The sequence below is a fragment of the Rhinoderma darwinii genome, chromosome 7 (assembly GCF_050947455.1).
Source record: "Rhinoderma darwinii isolate aRhiDar2 chromosome 7, aRhiDar2.hap1, whole genome shotgun sequence".
Lineage (NCBI taxonomy): Eukaryota > Metazoa > Chordata > Amphibia > Anura > Rhinodermatidae > Rhinoderma > Rhinoderma darwinii.
The window spans coordinates 17,636,330-17,657,078 of record NC_134693.1 but is presented as its reverse complement, the minus strand read 5'-3'; the positions used below and the strand labels follow the sequence as shown (position 1 = coordinate 17,657,078).

Here is a 20,749-nt window from a genome sequence, read left to right as displayed (position 1 = left end):
AGTGAATGCGAAGACGTTGCTGGCAAATAGCAATGTACAAATACAGGTGCAGCAGCCAGTCGGATCGGATCGCCTTCGTTCGAATGTTTTCCGTCATTCTATGGCAGATTTGTGTTACTACATGCAATTGATTTGGTCGCGGCTTTAACATCGTAAAGGGAATTTATGTTAAACATCTTACAAGTGAAAACAAAAGCACATGGAGGCCTAACCGAACCTTCAAAGTAAAAATGATGATGTACTCCTGGTGGCAAGCTGAGGAAGGGGCTACGGTTGGTTTCACATCTGGCATAGTACAGCTGCAACGCCTGGACCCCTTGTGGTTCTATTGAATTTCGCTTACATCATAGGAAAGAGGGAAGATCCTCAGTACATCCATAATATATATAAAATAAAAAAAAAACGCTTTATTTGTTCATCTTAAAAGTCCAAGGAGGGCACAGGTTCGGCGTGTTACGCCTTACGCGATTCGAACAAGACTGTTCTTACGTATAGCATACGCAACAGATTCAGTACATATTTTAAAAGCAAGGTTGTACATGCCGTAATTTCATTCCGCACGAAACCTGTTTCTTTTACAAATGTTGTGTGGAGCTGCTTTTTGAGGGGATGTATTGGGATTGGCTGTCGTTGATTTTAAAACACATGCACCGAATCTGTTACGTATGCTGTGAGTAAGAACAGTCTTGTTTGAAACGCGTAAGCTGTAACACGCCGAACCTGTGCTCACCTTGGATTTTTAAGATGAACAAATAAAGCTCTTTTTTTTAATATTTTTTATTTATAATGGGTGTGCTGAGGATCTTCCTACCTTGCATTGATCTCTTGCCGGCCTGCGAGCCCCCTCCTCGCTGCACTCCATTGAGGAACTACAGATCCGAAAACAAACATATCAGATGAGCACACTGTAGCTTTTGCTACTTTTTCTTTTTTCAACTAACTTACATCATCATAGCACCTATGCTAATGTAAGCTCTGTCCAGAAGAACTACAGAGGGTCTGGGTGTGGTGCCATTAAAAAAAAAAAACTCTAAAATGTGGCTGCATTATGGCTATGTGGAGTCGGTCACACTAGTTTAAGTTGCTGTTGATCACAATATAATTATCCAGCAAAACAAACAATTAGACTTTTTTTTTGGGGGGGGGGGGGGGTAATCGCCACACACATCAGAGATGTTTTCTTTGTCTATGTGCCACCTGTGTATAGAGGATTCAATCCCTTCACTTTCAATGAGGAACATCAAGAACTGGGTAATCACATAGATTCTCCAAAGTGTCTCTGCATGTGACTTCAAGTGATTCTATTTGTTGGCGGCGTTATATGGGCGCCCAACTGGAGTAGCGCATTGATTCACTAGTCCGTAGAACACAACAGAAAAATCGATTTGCCTATTTATCTTGCCAAAAACAAATCTCAAGCTTAGTAAACCGATTTACTAATGAATCTTAATCCATCTTTACAAAATGTTTGTTGCTGAGCCCATATGTTGGATCACGGGTCGCTGTAAAGTGAATGTTCACATTTTGACACCATGTTATTATTAGATACAAAATTCTGTGCTGATTTAATTTCTTAAGAGCTCCATACATAGACATATTTAATACATACAATTCTGACTACCTGCAGCCACCACTAGAGGGTGCATGTTGTTTTATTATTGAGTTTAATGTATTAGAGTGCAGTCTGCTCCCTCTAGTGGTGGCTGCAGGCAGCTCAAATTTTAGCATTTAATTGAATAGCTTAGCTTGAATATCTGTTGTATTAATCACTTCACTATGTGCCCGTAGCTCTAGCGTGTGCAGCAGTGACCTGAGCGTATCGGACATACTCCATGGATGTTAGAAAATCAAAACCGGTAGCATCTACCCAGAAAAAAGTTATGTCAGTGAATCTTGGAGAAAAGCTAAAAACTCTATTTTTGTCTAGTTAGGCCCCTCTACAAACCATTGAAAGGCAACATTTTTAAATAAAAAAGGTGTATCTGTGTTTTGTTTGTATCCTTACAAATACTTTTTATTAACAATTTGTTCTACTTTTTGTTTTAGATACAGCTGCTCTGTATCCTGTATACAGAGTAGCTGTATCTATCGCTATTCACTGAATCCATCAGTCCCGCGAACCTGACGTGTTCAGAGTCAGCGGGTCCTTCGTGTCTTTGACACAGGATCCACCTGTAAGCTATCACATCTAAGTTAGGGCCGCAGGACTAATGGATTCAGTGAATAGCGATCGATACGGCTGCTCTGTATACAGAATACAGAGCAGCCGTATCTAAAAAAAGTCAAATGACTTTCAAAGGTTTACATATCCTTTAAAGTTTTATGGTAAAGTCCATGTCCACTTTTAGCTAAAAAGTTATATTCTAGAGTTAAAAAAAAAAAAAAGGCTATTCAAGCGTGGACATTCAGGGATTTTGTGCTTTTATGAACATGAAAATTAAACTGCATATAAATTCTTAAGATCTCTGCTTTCTGTCAGTGAATGGAAATATATATATATATATATATAAAATTTACGTGCTGAAGCCATCCAGGTGCAGGGCCTCTATAAAAGAGAGCTCTCATACACTGTAATGAACCCTGCACCTATGTCCGTTAAATATGATCAGAATGGGAATGGGGTTTTGGCCTTCAGTGTGTGAACAGGAATATTTCTTGCTCGGGGCTTAGTCTGGGCTATGTTTGAAGTTGCCATTTTTAGTTCTATGATTACTGCCCTCTGCTGTGCATCATTTTCCTACCCTGTACTATCCTAGTGGCTGTAGCAATGTTTATAACCATGAGGCTGAAATCTAGCGAGAGCATTCATGCGTCAGTACATATGCTAGAAAACGGTTGCTGTTAAGACCTTCGTACTGACAATCACATATTTATCTGTAACCATAACGCTCTGGCTCTTGCAAAACCACAACTCCCAGCATGTCTGTGGCTATCAAGGCATGGTGGGAGTTGCAGTCTTACATCTTGAGAGCAGACCACCGCTGTAAATAATAGCACAGATTATATAAAGTTCACACGCAGAAGATAGAGGCTCATTCCCTGGACTTATAATACACTTATACAGAGTCGGAATATCCATATAGGGTACAACCCATCAAAGCTGAAAATCTCTGGCGTCACTGCTGTCTGCATTACCAAACTGGCGTTTTCCCGCTAGGATCGCCCACTGCATCCACTTTACCAGCACAGCTTTGTGTTCCTCTTAAGTCTCTGCATTTACCGCAGCTCCTGTTACCACATTAAAGAAATCCATCTTTTCAAGTTCTCCCCACGTAAGTAGCGATGTGTAAATCTAATTGAAGACGTCAGTGGGACTCTGGCAGGTTCTGCCAATTACTGTGTTAAGTAGTACAAATATATTCACTCCCACTTCATCTGCATCCTCTGACTCACTGGAAGCTGCAGGTTTTTTTCCTGAATTTACCTCCTAAGGAACCACTTAGGCCGGTTTCACACAGGGACATAAGTTCAGTTCATCAATGCACCCGCTATAGAATCCAAAAAGTTACCCCACGCGTTTCGGTGTACACAAACATGCGTTTTTAATACGATCATAGTGCATATTTTTTTATTTTTTCCCAAGGAACAGAAGACTAAATATTTTTGCAGGATCATTCCCTACTGAAAATGCAATTGGTACAATAGGACGCTTTATCAATATTGTTGTAGGGTGCATGAATTTAGGAGTAGACGAGAAATGCGCTACATTTAGCAAATTTGCATACATGGCATGATAAATGTAGCACAACATGCTAAGTACGTAATAGATGTTTCCTTAAAAAACCAGGGGTGGGAATCAGGGTAGTGGAAGGGGAGAGGAGGAAAAATAAGAAACAGGTGCTCCTCTAAGGTGATATTGCTTGTACCAAGTGATGCAAAATATGGATAAAACAGATCTCTAAGATATGGGTGAGTCTAACGTATTGGATGGTACTCACCCTTTGGACTTGTGCAGAATGGTCGGCACAACTCAACTTAATTGTTTCGTAGCATGACCTTATTAGGTAAACGCATTATTTGGGGAGGAAAAGAATTAGGAGGTCACGTCTGAGGCCACACATGATGTAGATCGAGATCCACCTATCAGAAACCAGAGCGTCTGTATCCATGACGATAGGAACTCTTTTGCTTGTTCTACCCAGCAATACATAGAATCCCGTAGTCATGGCTACGTGAACGCGTTCATAAGCAGAAATATTTAGAACGCATTTTGGCTACACACTTGGCAAGTTTCGGATCAGTATGAACAGAGGGTTCTTAATAATAAAAACTTAAGAGTGCAACAGATTATCGATAATAAATATAAAACAGTGCAAGTTGATGCAGATCGACATATATAAAAACTAAACTCGCAGTGAAGCAATTATTATTTTTGTAGCTCCATAGGAGATTTACTCTTGGAGAACACCCCGAACAGGTTTAATATAAAAAAAATACATATATAGAAAATATTAACCACTCCCCCTTAAACTGGGACCTTTAGTTCCTGACCCGATCTTAATAAAGTAGATTGGGAGTATTTAAGCACAATATAAAATGGAGGAGATTCTAAGCCTGATGAAGACCTAGGTCCAAGGTTGAAACGCGTCGCTTGTCAACACTGTTTTATGTTTTTATCAATATGGATATATTTTAGTTGTCGAAATAAATATCTTTTAACTCCCCAATACGTAAAGACTGTGAAGTGTTCTTTTCTAAACGGAAGGACAGATACAAGTCATTAATTAAAGTGAACAGGAGCACCACGGGAAGGAGTAAACCTGTTCTTTCGTAATCCATTAAGTGCGTAATAGACACATCTGTTCCTTACACTTAGGCTCCATACACACGACCGTGTCCGTAATCAAGGTCTGTGATTATGGGCACTGGCGGCCACGGACAGCCATCCGCATTTGCGGGCTGTGCTCCCGTATAAAGTATGGGAGCACGGTCCGTAAAAAGAAAAAAATAGGACATGTCCTATCTTTTGCGGAGCCTTTCTACGGCACGGACACCTTCCCGTAAATATACAGGAATGTGTCCTTGGGCAATAGAAAGGAATGGGTTCGTAATTATGGACCGTATTTACGGATGAATTCTACGGTTGTGTGCATGGGGCTTAACTCATGGCTAAAGATACGCACCAAATGACCGATTATATGACACCTTAAGGAAACGCCTATTTACAGGTTCAATCTGTGGAGGTTGGCGTAAAAAGTGTCCAAAACACACAAATTTGGCACATGCCATGTACTCCATGTTATTGGTGCATTTTCCTTACTATAGCTTTTCCCGTGGGAAAATAGAACCTGCTGCAGCTGAAATAGAAAAACTAGACATATGAGGGGTCCAAAAATGCAGACTACACCCCCCTCCCCCACTTCTGATGTGAACAGGAACTCCCCATTGTTTTCTATGTAACATCAGACAAATGCCCTGTGTGAACCAGGCCTAATAACCTTGTGTTTTCTCAGGTGACAGAAACCTCCAGCATTCCATGTCGTGTGTTTAGTACAGACCATAGGGATCGCCGATCTTTCACTACAGTTGAGGCAGCATGCACTGGTGGCTCCCACAGATGATTAAGAATATACAAGATGTACACGTTGCTCCCATCTCTTCATCGTCGGCTCAGCTCATCCCCCATGATACTCAGAAAATCGAGTCCACTGATGTGCAGAGCTGAAGGAAAACCAGGTCTAGAGACCTCTCGGCGTTGATCTAGAAAGGGAAAAGACGATGATTTCAGCCAATAAAATCTTTAATAGGACACTGAGGGCAAAAATGACAGTATCCACCCTCCATGGTAATGGTGTTATTCTGACCTAGAGATTCACAGACCTTAGGGCTGTCTGACCCTTGTGGGTCATCTGGGTAGACACCGTTATGTGGTAGGTTTGATCGTCATTCTGTGTAGTATTTGTGGTGCAGGTAGAGGGGAGTGCGTATACTCCAATATATCGAAATATACCAAAAAAAACAACAACAAAAAAAAACACTTGTGAAGGTTCATTAAGCTCCAAGGAAAATGGAATTGGGACCATTTTTTAGTTCCAGATATTGAAGGTTATGGGTCCAATTGGTTCTGTCTATATATTGGTTCAGTTTTGTTTGGGGCCCCTAAACCTTCCCCTACATCATAGAAGATTGGTATGCGGGTGGGAAAAGTCATCCATAAGTTAATCGCTATCTGATGGACAAGATGTGTTGACTACTTTGCTTGCCATCATGTCAAACATCTTTAAGCAGCTTGCGGATTCTGTCCTCCAAGGATCTCCTGACCTAAATAAAAATCTAAAAAATCCTGTAAGAAGTGCCAACTGTTTCTTGCAGCACTAAATGTCCTCAGAAGGGTTGTGACTTTGTTTGCCCCAATTTACCAATGAGGGTAAACAGATTTCTCCTCGTCTGGACAAAAGACCAAGTAGAGTTTGATTGCGGCTCCTGATGCTTGAAGGGGTTGTCTCATGAAGACGTCCCGTGCCCAATTAGATCATAAGGACATCATAGGGGTTGGCACGTCCATCTATGAGCCAGGGCTGCTCTGTAGCTACTCCTTAAACCGATAATAATCCGCTCTTATGTCCCGAAAATCTCCTTCCCCAGGTTTCTCCATTCTGCTGCAGTATTTATGCTTCATCTTTCAGGCTGACAAACCTGTCTCGGCGGATCAGCTCCAGGTCTGCACTGACCTTTTAGGTTATAAAAATACAATACCGTAAAGGGCACTGATCACTGAAGTCTTAAAAGTGTCATTGATGTATTGTGTCATTGTGTATTTTGTTCAGTCCTCAGATGTCCACATTACAGGACAGTCCCCCTTATTTCATGCTGTGCGGTCTTCAATATGCATTTGCACTGGTTTTTGTAATAGGCATAGTATTTTGTTTTCTTTTGGACCAACAAACTTGGTTAAAGTTGCTTGGTGGTGATCTGCAGTTTGTCATTTAGACAGGCTCCTTTAAGTTATGCCCTAGCAAAAATAAGCTGGGGGTGCCAAATGTATGGGATGTGCAACATGGGCCTCTCAGAAGTTAGAAAAGTGGACTCAGATTTAGCTGCTTCCCTGCCCCATAAGCTTGTTTGTAGCATTGCTTTAATGGAGTCTCCATGGTATCACATGAGCCCTTTTAGTGCTTCTGATTGGCTAGAAGAGAGAGGCGGTGCCCATGAATTACATACAGCGTACGCTTTTTTTTGCGTAATTTTATCCAACCCATCGGCACTTCCGGGCAGTTATTAGTGAGTATATATGCACCCACTGACCCATCTTTATTAATACATGTTGTAGACCGATCCTAGTGATAGATGTTCTCTAAAGGGGTTTCCAGGATTAGAAAAAAAATCTGCTTTTTTTTTTCCTTCCCCAAAATAAAGCGTCGCATTTGTTGATGGGCTGTGTCTGGTATTGCAGCTCAGTCCCATTCACTTGAATAAGGATGAGCTGCAGTACCAGCGACAGCCACATGGAGACGAGTGGAACTGTTTCTAATCTTGGACACTCCCTTTAAAGTCCCATAAATAATATATCCCCCATCTATTACTCTTTAGTGGATATATTAGGTGATAGGATTTTTTTAATTTTTTTTCAAAATGTAGTAATATTTTGTTAGGGGCAGGACTTGCACTAGGGATAATACAGTATATCAGTTTTTCATGTTTTTATAAGAAAAATAAACCCTACAAAAATACATTTTGTATGGGGTCTTATACTAGGTGTGACATGTCTCTGTACGTGCCACATGACCTGTACATATCCTATGTGAATTATTTAAAAAAATAAAATAAATTGCTAAATTATATTTTTTCAAAAAAGTATCCCCCATATACCATTCATTTTAATGTCCGGAGACTCCTGCTCTGCCTATAAGTTGTGATGGAAATGCAGGAGGACAAGATTTCATTTTTGACCATTTTGAAAAATGTAATTGTTTTCCGCTTCAGGTATTCACATCTGACTCCGCCGGGAAGGACGTGGTGAGACGATCAATTTTCTGAAATGATATCTGAATAAGAGGCCGCACTTGGTAGATGGACAGGCTGAGATGATGAATAAAATACAAACTGTTCCCAGCTTCTGTTCGCGCCCGCAGACACGATTTACCTTTGGCTGCTGTTTTTCTTGGCAGCAGCAGAATTATGTTCTCCTCATAACAGACGGTTTTCCAGGTTAAGGAATTGCGAGCCGTAATTGAACAGTTGCCGTTTTTACAGTCCATTGTACCCGTTACCTGAGGCTTTTAATTCAGAATTTAGTCTAGTAATTAAATTGTACACTTATTTAAGAATATGATAAAAATGTAAATTAAAAAATGAAATTCTTGTCCTTCGAAGCATAAATATTTGGATAAAGTTTATCCCAATGAATGGTACGAGACAAAGTAAAGGGATAAGAAACATTTTCTTTTTGTCCTACGACGACACAGAAGGGCCGAGGAAATTCACTCCCCAACCTCTTGTGAGAAAATAGTTTAAAACCTTAAAGACCCTTAGACCAGTGATGGGAAATACAGTCCCTACTTGGGACCTACCTTACGTTCTTAATGGACTATGTGAAGAACAGGACGAGAGTTTTCTCTAAATCCCATATTGTTTGAGAAGGTCATAATGCAGATGGGGGTGGCCCGGAAATCGATTTAATGGTTTCTCAAGAAAATCGCTTAAAGTTTTGCTTGATTTGTAAAGCCGATAGTCTCTTTGCGATAGACGCATTTCATAGAGAAACAAGTGTGTCTACATCTTTCCTCCAGTTCCTCTGATTCACAGAATAGTAGCCAAGATAAGAATGGATCGACCATCAGCCATTGAGATTGTTCCTTTCAGGCACAAAAAAAGGGTATGGTTTCCCCGAATTGTTGAGACTATCAAGGGGGGAATATTGGGAGCTGTCAATTTGCAAAGATCTTCCGTTACAAAAAGGATTTCGACATCTCCACAAACTTTTATTGACAATGTGGCGTCTAAAAGAATAAATCTAGCCCGGATTGAGTTGTCAGACAAAGTAGTAGAAAAATAGATGACCGGAAAAAAACCTTCCACTACAGCAGTGTATCAAAGGGTTCAGAGAAAAACAGCAGCATTATTAGTACTTGGTAGGGTTCCCCATCCTGTTATGGCCTGGGGTCACCAAATCTTACATATTATGTGACAAATGTTGCAATGTAGTGTGTGACATGTAAATTCCCATTCTACATTTTATAACTTACCCTACACAGAAGAGCCTTGGTCTCGTAATAGGTAAGTACGGGCTCCATGGTCTGGTAGAACATCTGTAGCCTCCTCTTGACGTTCTCTGTGGTGACTTCATTGCGATGGCTGATCTTACTTCTCTCCACCACCCGCATGGTCATGATTTCAGCAGAACAGTCCAGGTACAGGACCAGATTCGGTGTGCAGAGCTGATAAATGAAAAATGTAAATATTAATAAGTAACTGTGGACAGGAAGATGTTACCCTACTCTGGAGTCATGGAGCAGTCTTCTGGTCACTCATGGAACATACAAGTGTGCACCCTCTATGTCTGGGAAGCTTGTATGTAGGTCAATACCATGTAACTTTTCTCTGCATAGGTAGGAATGTCCGCATAACAGCCCACATGCACCCCTAGAGCCAGAAATGGAAACTTCTGGGGTTTTTGATTTTTTGATTTGAAGGCACAATCTTGGTGAAATTAACTATAAAAATCATAAAATACTTAATTTGTGAATTACTATATTCATAGTGCACCTGTGAAACAGCCTTATAATAAACTTGAAAGAATTTAAGGTTTAAATATATTAAAGAACTAAATTGTTGATAGAGTTGTCCGCAATGCTGATTGGTTGTGAGTTGCTGACTGACGCTTCTTTTCCCAAATGTCTGTTTCAGCTGGATGCCAAGCGAAGCATACAGCCCCTTTAAGCCTGTCCTACTGAATTAATGAGGGTTTAGGTCCTAAAGTACAAAGATTTTTAATCAAGGGATTAAAGACTCGAGACAAAAATCTGCAAACTTCTGAAATAAACCGCAACAAATAAATCCCTTTACTGTGTAACTGGCATAAATGGGTCTGCAACTTTTTATTAATTGCAGATTAACAAACAGAGAACTGGCAGAACTCTTTCTAATATATAATGCATTAAAACTTAGGCTCGTGGAGCTCATTTGAAGGTCATTTGTGCAAATGATTTGTCTTCTTTCCGGCTTGCTGCACGCGTATTCTTAAAGCCTGCCCATATAAAGTGATAAGTGCATATGGGGCAATATACAATATATACACGAGGTGTGTGCATGAGAGCGCAGGAAGCATAAGCAGAACAATTCTCCCTGAGGAGACTGATCAGGTATTTAAGAATCAAGGGATTGTGTCATGAAGACAACAGTGTCTATATGTCCTAAAAGGGCATACGGACAAACAGAAGAGTATAACTACTATAGAACTACCTTCTAGAACTACCTTCTATGTACAAGAATATAACTACTATAATACTACTCCTATATACAAGAATATAACTACTATAATACTGCTCCTATATACAAGAATATAACTACTATAATACTGCTCCCTATATACAAGAATATAACTACTATAATACTGCTCCTATATACAAGAATATAACTACTATAATACTGCTCCCTATATACAAGAATATAACTACTATAATACTGCCCCCTATACAGAAGAGTATAACTACTATAGAACTACCTTCTATGTACAAGAATATAACTACTATAATACTGCCTCCTATATACAAGAATATAACTACTATAATACTGCCTCCTATGTACAAGAATATAACTACTATAATACTGCCCCTATATACAAGAATATAACTATTATAATACTGCCCCCTATATACAAGAATATAACTACTATAATACTGCCCCCTATATACAAGAATATAACTACTATATTACTGCCCCCTATATACAAGAATATAACTACTATAATACTGCTCCTATATACAAGAATATAACTACTATAATACTGCCCCCTATATACAAGAATATAACTACTATAATACTGCCCCCTATATACAAGAATATAACTACTATAATACTGCCCCTATACACAAGAATATAACTATTATAATACTGCCCCCTATGTAACATAATGTAACTACTATAATACTGCCCCTATATACAAGAATATAACTACTATAATACTGCCCCCTATATACAAGAATATAACTACTATAATACTGCCCCCTATATACAAGAATATAACTACTATAATACTGCCCCTATACACAAGAATATAACTATTATAATACTGCCCCCTATGTAACATAATGTAACTACTATAATACTGCCTCCTATATACAAGAATATAACTACTATAATACTGCTCCTATATACAAGAATATAACTACTATAATACTGCTCCTATATACAAGAATATAACTACTATAATACTGCCCCCTATGTACAAGAATATAACTACTATAATACTGCCCCCTATATACAAGAATATAACTACTATAATACTGCCCCCTATATACAAGAATATAACTACTATAATACTGACCCCTATATACAAGAATATAACTACTATAATACTGCTCCTATGTACAAGAATATAACTACTATAATACTGCCCCTATATACAAGAATATAACTACTATAATACTGCCCCCTATATACAAGAACATAACTAATATAATACTGCCCCCTATATACAAGAATATAACTACTATAATACTGCTCCCTATATACAAGAATATAACTACTATAATACTGCCACTATATACAAGAATATAACTACTATAATACTGCTCCTATATACAAGAATATAACTACTACAATACTGCCCCTATATACAAGAATATAACTACTACAATACTGCCCCTATATACAAGAATATAACTATTATAATACTGCCCCCTATATACAAGAATATAACTACTAGAATACTGCCCCCTATATACAAGAATATAACTACTATAATACTGCTCCTATGTACAAGAATATAACTACTATAATACTGCCTCCTATATACAAGAACATAACTAATATAATACTGCCCCCTATATACAAGAATATAACTACTATAATACTGCCCCCTATATACAAGAATATAACTACTATAATACTGCTCCTATGTACAAGAATATAACTACTATAATACTGCCTCCTATATACAAGAACATAACTAATATAATACTGCCCCCTATATACAAGAATATAACTACTATAATACTGCTCCCTATATACAAGAATATAACTACTATAATACTGCCACTATATACAAGAATATAACTACTATAATACCGCTCCTATATACAAGAATATAACTACTATAATACTGCCCCCTATATACAAGAATATAACTACTACAATACTGCCCCCTATATACAAGAATATAACTACTATAATACTATCCCTATATACAAGAATATAACTACTATAATACTGCTCCTATGTACAAGAATATAACTACTATAATACTGCCTCCTATATACAAGAACATAACTAATATAATACTGCCCCCTATATACAAGAATATAACTACTATATTACTGCCCCCTATATACAAGAATATAACTACTATAATACTGCCCCTATACACAAGAACATAACTAATATAATACTGCCCCCTATATACAAGAATATAACTACTATAATACTGCTCCCTATATACAAGAATATAACTACTATAATACTGCCACTATATACAAGAATATAACTACTATAATACCGCTCCTATATACAAGAATATAACTACTATAATACTGCCTCCTATATACAAGAACATAACTAATATAATACTGCTCCTATTTACAAGAATATAACTACTATAATACTGCCTCCTATATACAAGAACATAACTAATATAATACTGCCCCCTATATACAAGAATATAACTACTATAATACTGCTCCCTATATACAAGAATATAACTACTATAATACTGCCACTATATACAAGAATATAACTACTATAATACCGCTCCTATATACAAGAATATAACTACTATAATACTGCCCCCTATATACAAGAATATAACTACTACAATACTGCCCCCTATATACAAGAATATAACTACTATAATACTGCCCCTATATACAAGAATATAACTACTATAATACTGCCCCTATATACAAGAATATAACTACTTTAATACTGCCCCTTATATACAAGAATATAACTACTATAATACTGTCCCTATATACAGGAATATAACTACTATAATATTGCTCCTATATACAAGAATATAACTACTATAATACTGCCCCTATATACAAGAATATAACTACTATAATACTGCCCCTATATACAAGAATATAACTACTATAATACTGCCCCTATATACAAGAATATATCTACTATAATACTGCTCCTATATACAAGAATATAACTACTATAATACTGCTCCTATATACAAGAATATAACTATTATAATACTGCCCCCTATATACAAGAATATAACTACTATAATACTGCCCCTATATACAGGAATATAACTACTATAATACTGCCCCTATATACAAGAATATTACTACTATAATACTGCTCCTATATACAAGAATATAACTACTATAATACTGCCCCTATATACAAGAATATAACTACTTTAATACTGCCCCTTATATACAAGAATATAACTACTATAATACTGCCCCCTATATACAAGAATATAACTACTATAATACTGCCCCCTATGTACAAGAATATAACTACTATAATACTGTCCCTATATACAGGAATATAACTACTATAACACTGCTCCCTATATACAAGAATATAACTACTATAATACTGCCCCTATATAAAAGAATATAACTACTATAATACTGCCCCCTATGTACAGGAATATAACTATTATAATAACGGCACTATTTTATAAAACGGCATGCAAAAAGACGCCCGTGAAAAAGAAGTGCATGTCACTTCTTGGGACGTTTTTGGAGCCGTTTTTCATGGACTCTATAGAAATACAGCTCCAAAAATGGCAGTAAAAAACGCAGTGAAAAACGCGAGTTGCTTAAAAAACATCTGAAAATCAGGAGCGGTTTTCCCTTCAAATCAGCTTGGTATTTTCAGACGTTTTTAGTTAAGTGTGAGAACATACCCCTACTCTACTCCGTTGTCTGATTGGCTGCCTTGGGTTGCGGTAGATTTCCTTGTATTATACAAGACAGATATGTGAGTTATTTCAAATCATTTCTCCAATCAAGTTCCTGCCCGATGAACACAATAAAAAATATTTTTGTCACGCTGGCAGACATGCGTTGGGCAGAACATCTCTGCGGGATCCTATCTAATCTGGCCGGCATGCCATAGATTTTGACAGGTCTCTTTGTGTGAGGCGAGGTTCTCAGTGTTCTGAGTAATCGCTGTCTCAAACTTGTCTGCGGGTGGAACAAACTGAATTTATCCTGGTGTGAAATGTGTTTTCTTATTCCATTTGGCTACAAAGCGGACTGGAAAGAGTATACACACTGTTTGTGTCTAAATTGTGACCACAATATTCTGCCAAATCATCTAAAGAAAATGCAAATAAAAGTAACTCAGAGCACGTCAGTGCAGCTTTAAGAAAAGGTTTGTCAGCGATGAGTCTGTTGACCGTTTACTCATTTCCTAAGGTCTTACTAAGATCTGTTATTTTAACAAACTATAGAAAGGATCTTTCATCAGAAGAATTAGAAAATGTAACCGCTTGTGTACTGTACCCATTTGCTATTTTACATTTTTCCACCACAAACCTCACCAAGCTTAAAAGAAGTACAGGTCCTTCTCAATGATGTAGAATGTCATCAAAACGTTAATTTATTTCAGTAATTCAATTCAAAAAGTGAAACTCATATATTCTATAGATTCATTACACACAGAGTGATCTATTTCCAGCATTTTTTTTTCTTTTAATGTTGAAGATTATGGCTAAGAGTTCATGAAAACCTAAAATTTAGTCTCTCAGAAAATTAGAATATTGGCTAATAGATGAAGATTGTAGACTCATGGGGTCACACTCTAATCAGCGAATCAACACAAAACACCTGAAAAGGTTTCCTAAGCCTTTAAATGGTCCAACAGTCTGGTTCAGGAGGCTACACAATCATGGGGAAGACGACTGACTTGACAGTTGTCCAGAAGACGGTCATTGACATCCTCCACAAGGAGGAGGAGCCACAAAAGGACATTGCTAAAGAGGCTGCTGTTCAGAGTGCTGTATCCAAGCGTATTAATGGAAAGTTGAGAGGAAGGAAAAAGTGTGGTAGAAAAAGGTGCACAAGCAACAGGGATAACCGCAGCCTTGAAAAGGATTGTCAAGAAAAGGCCATTCAAGAATCTGGGGGACCGCGGCTGGAGTCAGTGCTTCAAGAACCACCACACACAGACATATCCAGGACATGGGAGAAAACTGTCGCATTCCTTGTGTCAAGCCACTCATGACCTAGATACAACGTCAGAAGCGTCTTACCTGGGCTAAGGAGAAAAGGGACTGGTCTGTTGGTCTGTTCTCAGTGCCCAAAGTTCTGTTTTCAGATGAAAGTAAATTTTGCATTTCAATTGGAAATCTCGGTCCGAGAGTCTGGAGGAAGAGTGGAGAGGCGTCAATCCAAGTTGCTTGCGGTCCAGTGTGAAGTTTCCAGAGTCAGTGATGGTCTGGGGGGCCGTGTCATCTGCTGGTGTTGGTCACTGTGTTATATCAGGTCCAGAGACAACGCAGCGTCTACCAAGAAATTTCCGAGCATTTCATGCTTCCCTCTGCTGACAAGCTTTATGGAGATGCTGATTTCATTTTCCAGCAGGACTTGGCACCTGCCCACACTGCCAAAAGTACCAATATCTGGTGTAATAACTACAGTATCACTGCGCTTGATTGGCCTGCAAACTCGCCCGACCTAAACCTTATAGAGAATCTATAGGCTATTATCAAGAGGAAGATGAGACACCAGACCCAACAATGCAGATGAGCTAAAAGCCATTATCAAAGCAACCTGGGCCTCCATAACACCTCAGCAGTGCCACAGGCTGATCGCCTCCATGCCATGCCGCATTGATAACACCTCAGCAGTGCCACAGTCTGATCGCCTCCATGCCACGCCGCATTGATAACACCTCAGCAGTGCCACAGTCTGATCACCCTCATGCCACGCCGCATTGATAACACCTCAGCAGTGCCACAGGCTGATCGCCTCCATGCCACGCCGCATTGATAACACCTCAACAGTGCCCCAGGCTGATCGCCTCCATGCCACGCCGCATTGATAACACCTCAGCAGTGCCACAGTCTGATCACCTCCATGCCACGCCGCATTGATAACACCTCAGCAGTGCCACAGGCTGATCGCCTCCATGCCACGCCGCATTGATAACACCTCAGCAGTGCCCCATGCTGATCGTCTCCATGCCACGCCGCATTGATAACACCTCAGCAGTGCCACAGGCTGATCGCCCCCATGCCACGCCGCATTGATAACACCTCAGCAGTGCCACCGGTTGATCACCTCCATGCCACGCCGCATTGATAACACCTCAGCAGTGCCACAGGCTGATCGCCTCCATGCCACGCCGCATTGATAACACCTTAGCAGTGCCCCAGGCTGATCGCCTCCATGCCACGCCGCATTGATAACACCTCAGCAGTGCCACAGGCTGATCGCCTCCATGCCACGCTGCATTGATAACACCTCAGCAGTGTCCCAGGCTGATTGCCTCCATGCCACGCCGCATTGATGCAGTAATTCATGCAGAGTCGGAGCCCCGACCAAGTATTGAGGGCTTATACTGTACAGACTTTTCAGTAGGCCAACATTTAGGTATTAAAAATCATTTTTGAAATTGGGTTTATGTAATATTCTAATTTTCTGAGACAGAATTTTGGGTTTTCATTAACTGTTACCATAATCATCAACATTAAAAGAAAACAATGCTGGAAATAGATCACTCTGTGTGTAATGAATCTATAGAATATATGAGTTCCACTTTTTGAATTGAATTACTGAAATAAATTTACTTTTTGATGATAATCTCATTGAGAAGGACCTGTAAGGCCTCATGCCCACTTCAGTTTTTTCCTTCAGGGTGCTATCCGTTTTTTTCACTGATAGCCCCCTGACCCATTCATTTCAAAGGGCCCATGCACACTTCCGTTATTTTCACGGATCCGTTGTTCCGTTCCGTCAAAAGTAGAGCATATCCTACTTTTGTCAGTGATTCCATGACCGTGGGGCCCATAGAAGACAATGGGTCTGTGAAAAAAATGGACGGCACACAGAAGGGCGTGCCAAAGTTCACAGACTGGGACATGTGACAAGTTCAAATGAAGTTCAATACCTTCCGGTTTTTTTTACGGAAACACGGAAGCCAAACGGAAGCACAACGTCCGTTTGAAACGGAAACAAGGAACGGACACGGAGTACACGTGAAAACCACACGGATACCAGAACGGACACACGGATGCGTGAGAAACGGCCGTGAAAACGGTGATGGAAGTGTGCATGAGTGTACAAAATTTGCTTGACTATTTTGCTCACACAGGTGAATGCAAAATTAGAATACCTTGGATACATCCAGGCGTCAACCATGACCATGACCATGACCATGGGTCAAACATAGGTCCAAAACAGTAAAGCCACCTATCTGCTGCAATGTGGGTCCATAATGTATTTACTTGTCCAAAAATTTCACAGAAATTTATGCAACTAACTTACTTAAGAACGAGTGTAACAACCACAAAACCCATAAAACATGATTCTTTGTAATAGTGCACATGTATAACATGCAACCACATCTCCTGCAAGCATATCATATTTCTCAATACACTAAAATTACAAACAAGGAAAAAACTAAAGAAAAAAAGAAATCGCGAGTAGAGTCGGGATTATTATCAGTCTGTAACTTTGACATGCCAAATATTTCTAATATGATATATTGGCACCAAATAACCACATCCATGCACAGACTAACCAAATATTAGAAAAAAGTTATCAATAATATTAGTCAGGCTTCGTTTACATTTGCATTGGGACTCTGCTCATGGATTCCGTCTGAGCTTTCCGTCAGTAAAACCCATGAACGGAATCCAAACTGAGACAAACGGAAACCATAGATTTCAATGGTGACGAATCCGGTGCAAATGGTTTCCGTTTGTTACCGTTGTTTAAAGGTTCTGTCGTTTTGACGGCATGAATAGCGCAGTCGACTACGGTATTGATTCAGTCAAAACTACAGAACCCTTACACAACGGTAACAAACGGAAACCATTTGCACCGGATCTGTCACCATTAAATTCAATGGTGAGGAAAACGGAAACCTATGGTTTCCATTTGTTTCAGTTTGGATTCTGTTCATGGGTTCCCCTGATGGAGAGCTCCGACGGAACCCATGAACAGAGTCTATACGCAGATGTGAACGAAGCCTTGGAGGACTTACATAATCCTCAGTATTTGTTTAATGTGAAGAAAAATTGACTTATCAGCTGTCCTGACGTGTCTGTTTTACAAAATAAATACTGGCATTCCCCATAAAATAACGATTCTACGGCAATTTTTCTTAGCCCTTTGCAATGTGCCTTTCCTGTGTTATTCCTCCTGGAAATGTATGAATAAATTGGAAACTGGGTTACCATCCTTCTAGCCAATAGAGAGAGTGTTTTACATATTCTGACATTTTCCAATCAGACATAGACATGTGACAAGAGCTGTCAGATCCTCTTTAAATTTTATGGCATGCCAAACGTGTGATTGGTGGGGGTCACTAGTATTTTTTATTTCCATTTAATTTCAGTGAAGTATGACTGCAAGAAAAGGAGCTGGGCCTCTTTTGCTTTTGGGATCGGTGGTAGTCCGACCACCACTGATGACTAAATTATATATTGCATAGGACTACCCCTTTAAGGACGACACACACTTCAAGACTTTCCTCTGCTTCTTAGCTGAGCTTCAATGAAATGTGACGTAACCAGTGACCATAGATCTGATCATCATAATAACCAAAAATGTTACCCTAAAAACTAAACCGTTCTCAGATCTAAAAATAATACCAACCTTGCATTCAAACTCTTCTGCCTGTCTGATCTCACAAGGGAAACCGTCCAGCAGGAATCCTTTGGTGCTTCCAAGTGAAGGACTTATTGCATCTTTTAGAATTTCCAGAATAATATCCTGTTATAAGGAAATAATACAATAAATACTTAAAGAAAATAATATTCCATGTTTTATATATTGTAATATTGTGGCCATATACACGTAATGGCCACTTTATTAGAGACACCGGCCCTTTCACGATTGGAGCTTCTGACCCGTGACCCCGGAGAGCAGCATAAAAATCAAGTGGGTAGGTTTTCCGTGGATCAGTTTCAGTGTGAATCGACATTAGAAAGGAAAAATGGAGCGATCTGAGTGACTTCCGGCAAGGCGCGGACGTCGGTGCTAGACTAGCCGGGGGCCAGTATTTCAAAAACTGCCAACCTTGTGGAGTTTTCTCTTGGAACGGTGTCAAGAGTATACCGAGAATGGTGTGATGGCGGAAAAACATCCAGCGAAAAGGGGATCCTGTGGATGTCAACAGCTCATCGATGAACGGGGTTAGGGGGGTTTTACTTTATTGTAGGTTACCTTATGGCAGAAGGACACGTTGGCACCAACTATGAGAAGCGATCCTGCCCGCATGGGCCAATATTCGGCAGAATTCAACACCTATTGGAATCTATGCCACGATGAATTGCTGCGGTTCTGGAGGCCGAAGAAGGTCCAACGCGCTACTCTAATAATGTGGCTATTCAGTGTATATGACTCCGATCTTCAAATATCATAACATCCAGGACACAGAAAATGTAATGGAGAAAGTTTTGACAAAAGTTTTGAGGACTTTAAACCAAGGCATCACTATGTGAAAGGGAAATCTGAATGATTGCTAAAAAACTTTTTGCATACTGAATCATAGGCTTATATGGTTTACCACTGAGGAGAGCTGTAAAATTTCGTTTCCTGGGTCTAATGAATGTAGTAATGGTATATGGTAATAGGCGTCACTGGGATAATGGTGTCGTTTATGTGCCAGAGAGACAGATCTCTCAGATGGGCACCCGCTATTACAGAGTCCACCAGGTGAACCCTACTGCCAGGATATAACTAACACTTTCTTTATAGTAAAAGTGTTAAATAGCAGCTCCAGTTAAATTTGAAAATTATTCTATGTTTTCAGATTCATATTTTTCTCCATAGGGGGCAGTATTGTAGTGCTTCATGCTGGAGCACATTTTCAAAAACATCCAGCCAGCAGTTTAAAGGGCTTGAAAAGTGACAACCACGTTTCTGAGCCAGATATGTACTCAAAGTAGTTGTCACCTCCCCAGTCCTTTTGCTGGCTCATACAAAGTGAATTTCTCAGCAGGGGACGACAACGAGCGCAGGAGAAAGAGAATAATAAATCGGTCACTCTGAATATAGAGAAGAAAAAAAAGAATAAACACAACTGGGATTAGGAAAATTCATGATTGAAGTTGTACATAAAGTTCAAGGGGTTGTCCGGGATTAAAAAAATATGGCTGCTTTCTTCCAAAAACAGCGCCGCTCCTGTCCTCAGGTTGTGTGTGGTATTGCAACTCAGTCTCATTTACTTCAATGGACTTGAATTACAATCCCAGACGCAACCCATGAATGGTGTGGAACTCCACAGCGAGTTTTGGTTACCCATAAAGACGTGTTTCATTGCATTTGCAGAAAGAAGAAAATCCTTCTGTGCAGCATTTTTGGAGGATGGGAGTGTCTCACAGATGATGTGGATTGTGCTGCTGCTTTTATATACATTGAGAAAATGTCTAAGCAGAGTACCACGTTGTGAT

General features: G+C 39.4%; 1 protein-coding gene across 1 annotated transcript in view; it reads right to left on the bottom strand.

Annotated features, from left to right (window-relative positions):
• Positions 1-747: 747 nt before the first annotated feature.
• AK5 (adenylate kinase 5) overlaps positions 748-20,749 on the bottom strand; it is a 164,973-nt gene continuing 144,971 nt past the window's right edge. The window contains exons 12-14 of the mRNA XM_075832866.1: positions 18,951-19,067; positions 9,186-9,377; positions 748-5,700 (exon numbers count right to left, since the gene is read on the bottom strand). Of these exons, the coding sequence (XP_075688981.1) occupies positions 5,632-5,700; positions 9,186-9,377; positions 18,951-19,067 (378 nt within the window). The 3' untranslated portion in view covers positions 748-5,631. The remainder of the gene's footprint in view (positions 5,701-9,185; positions 9,378-18,950; positions 19,068-20,749) is intronic.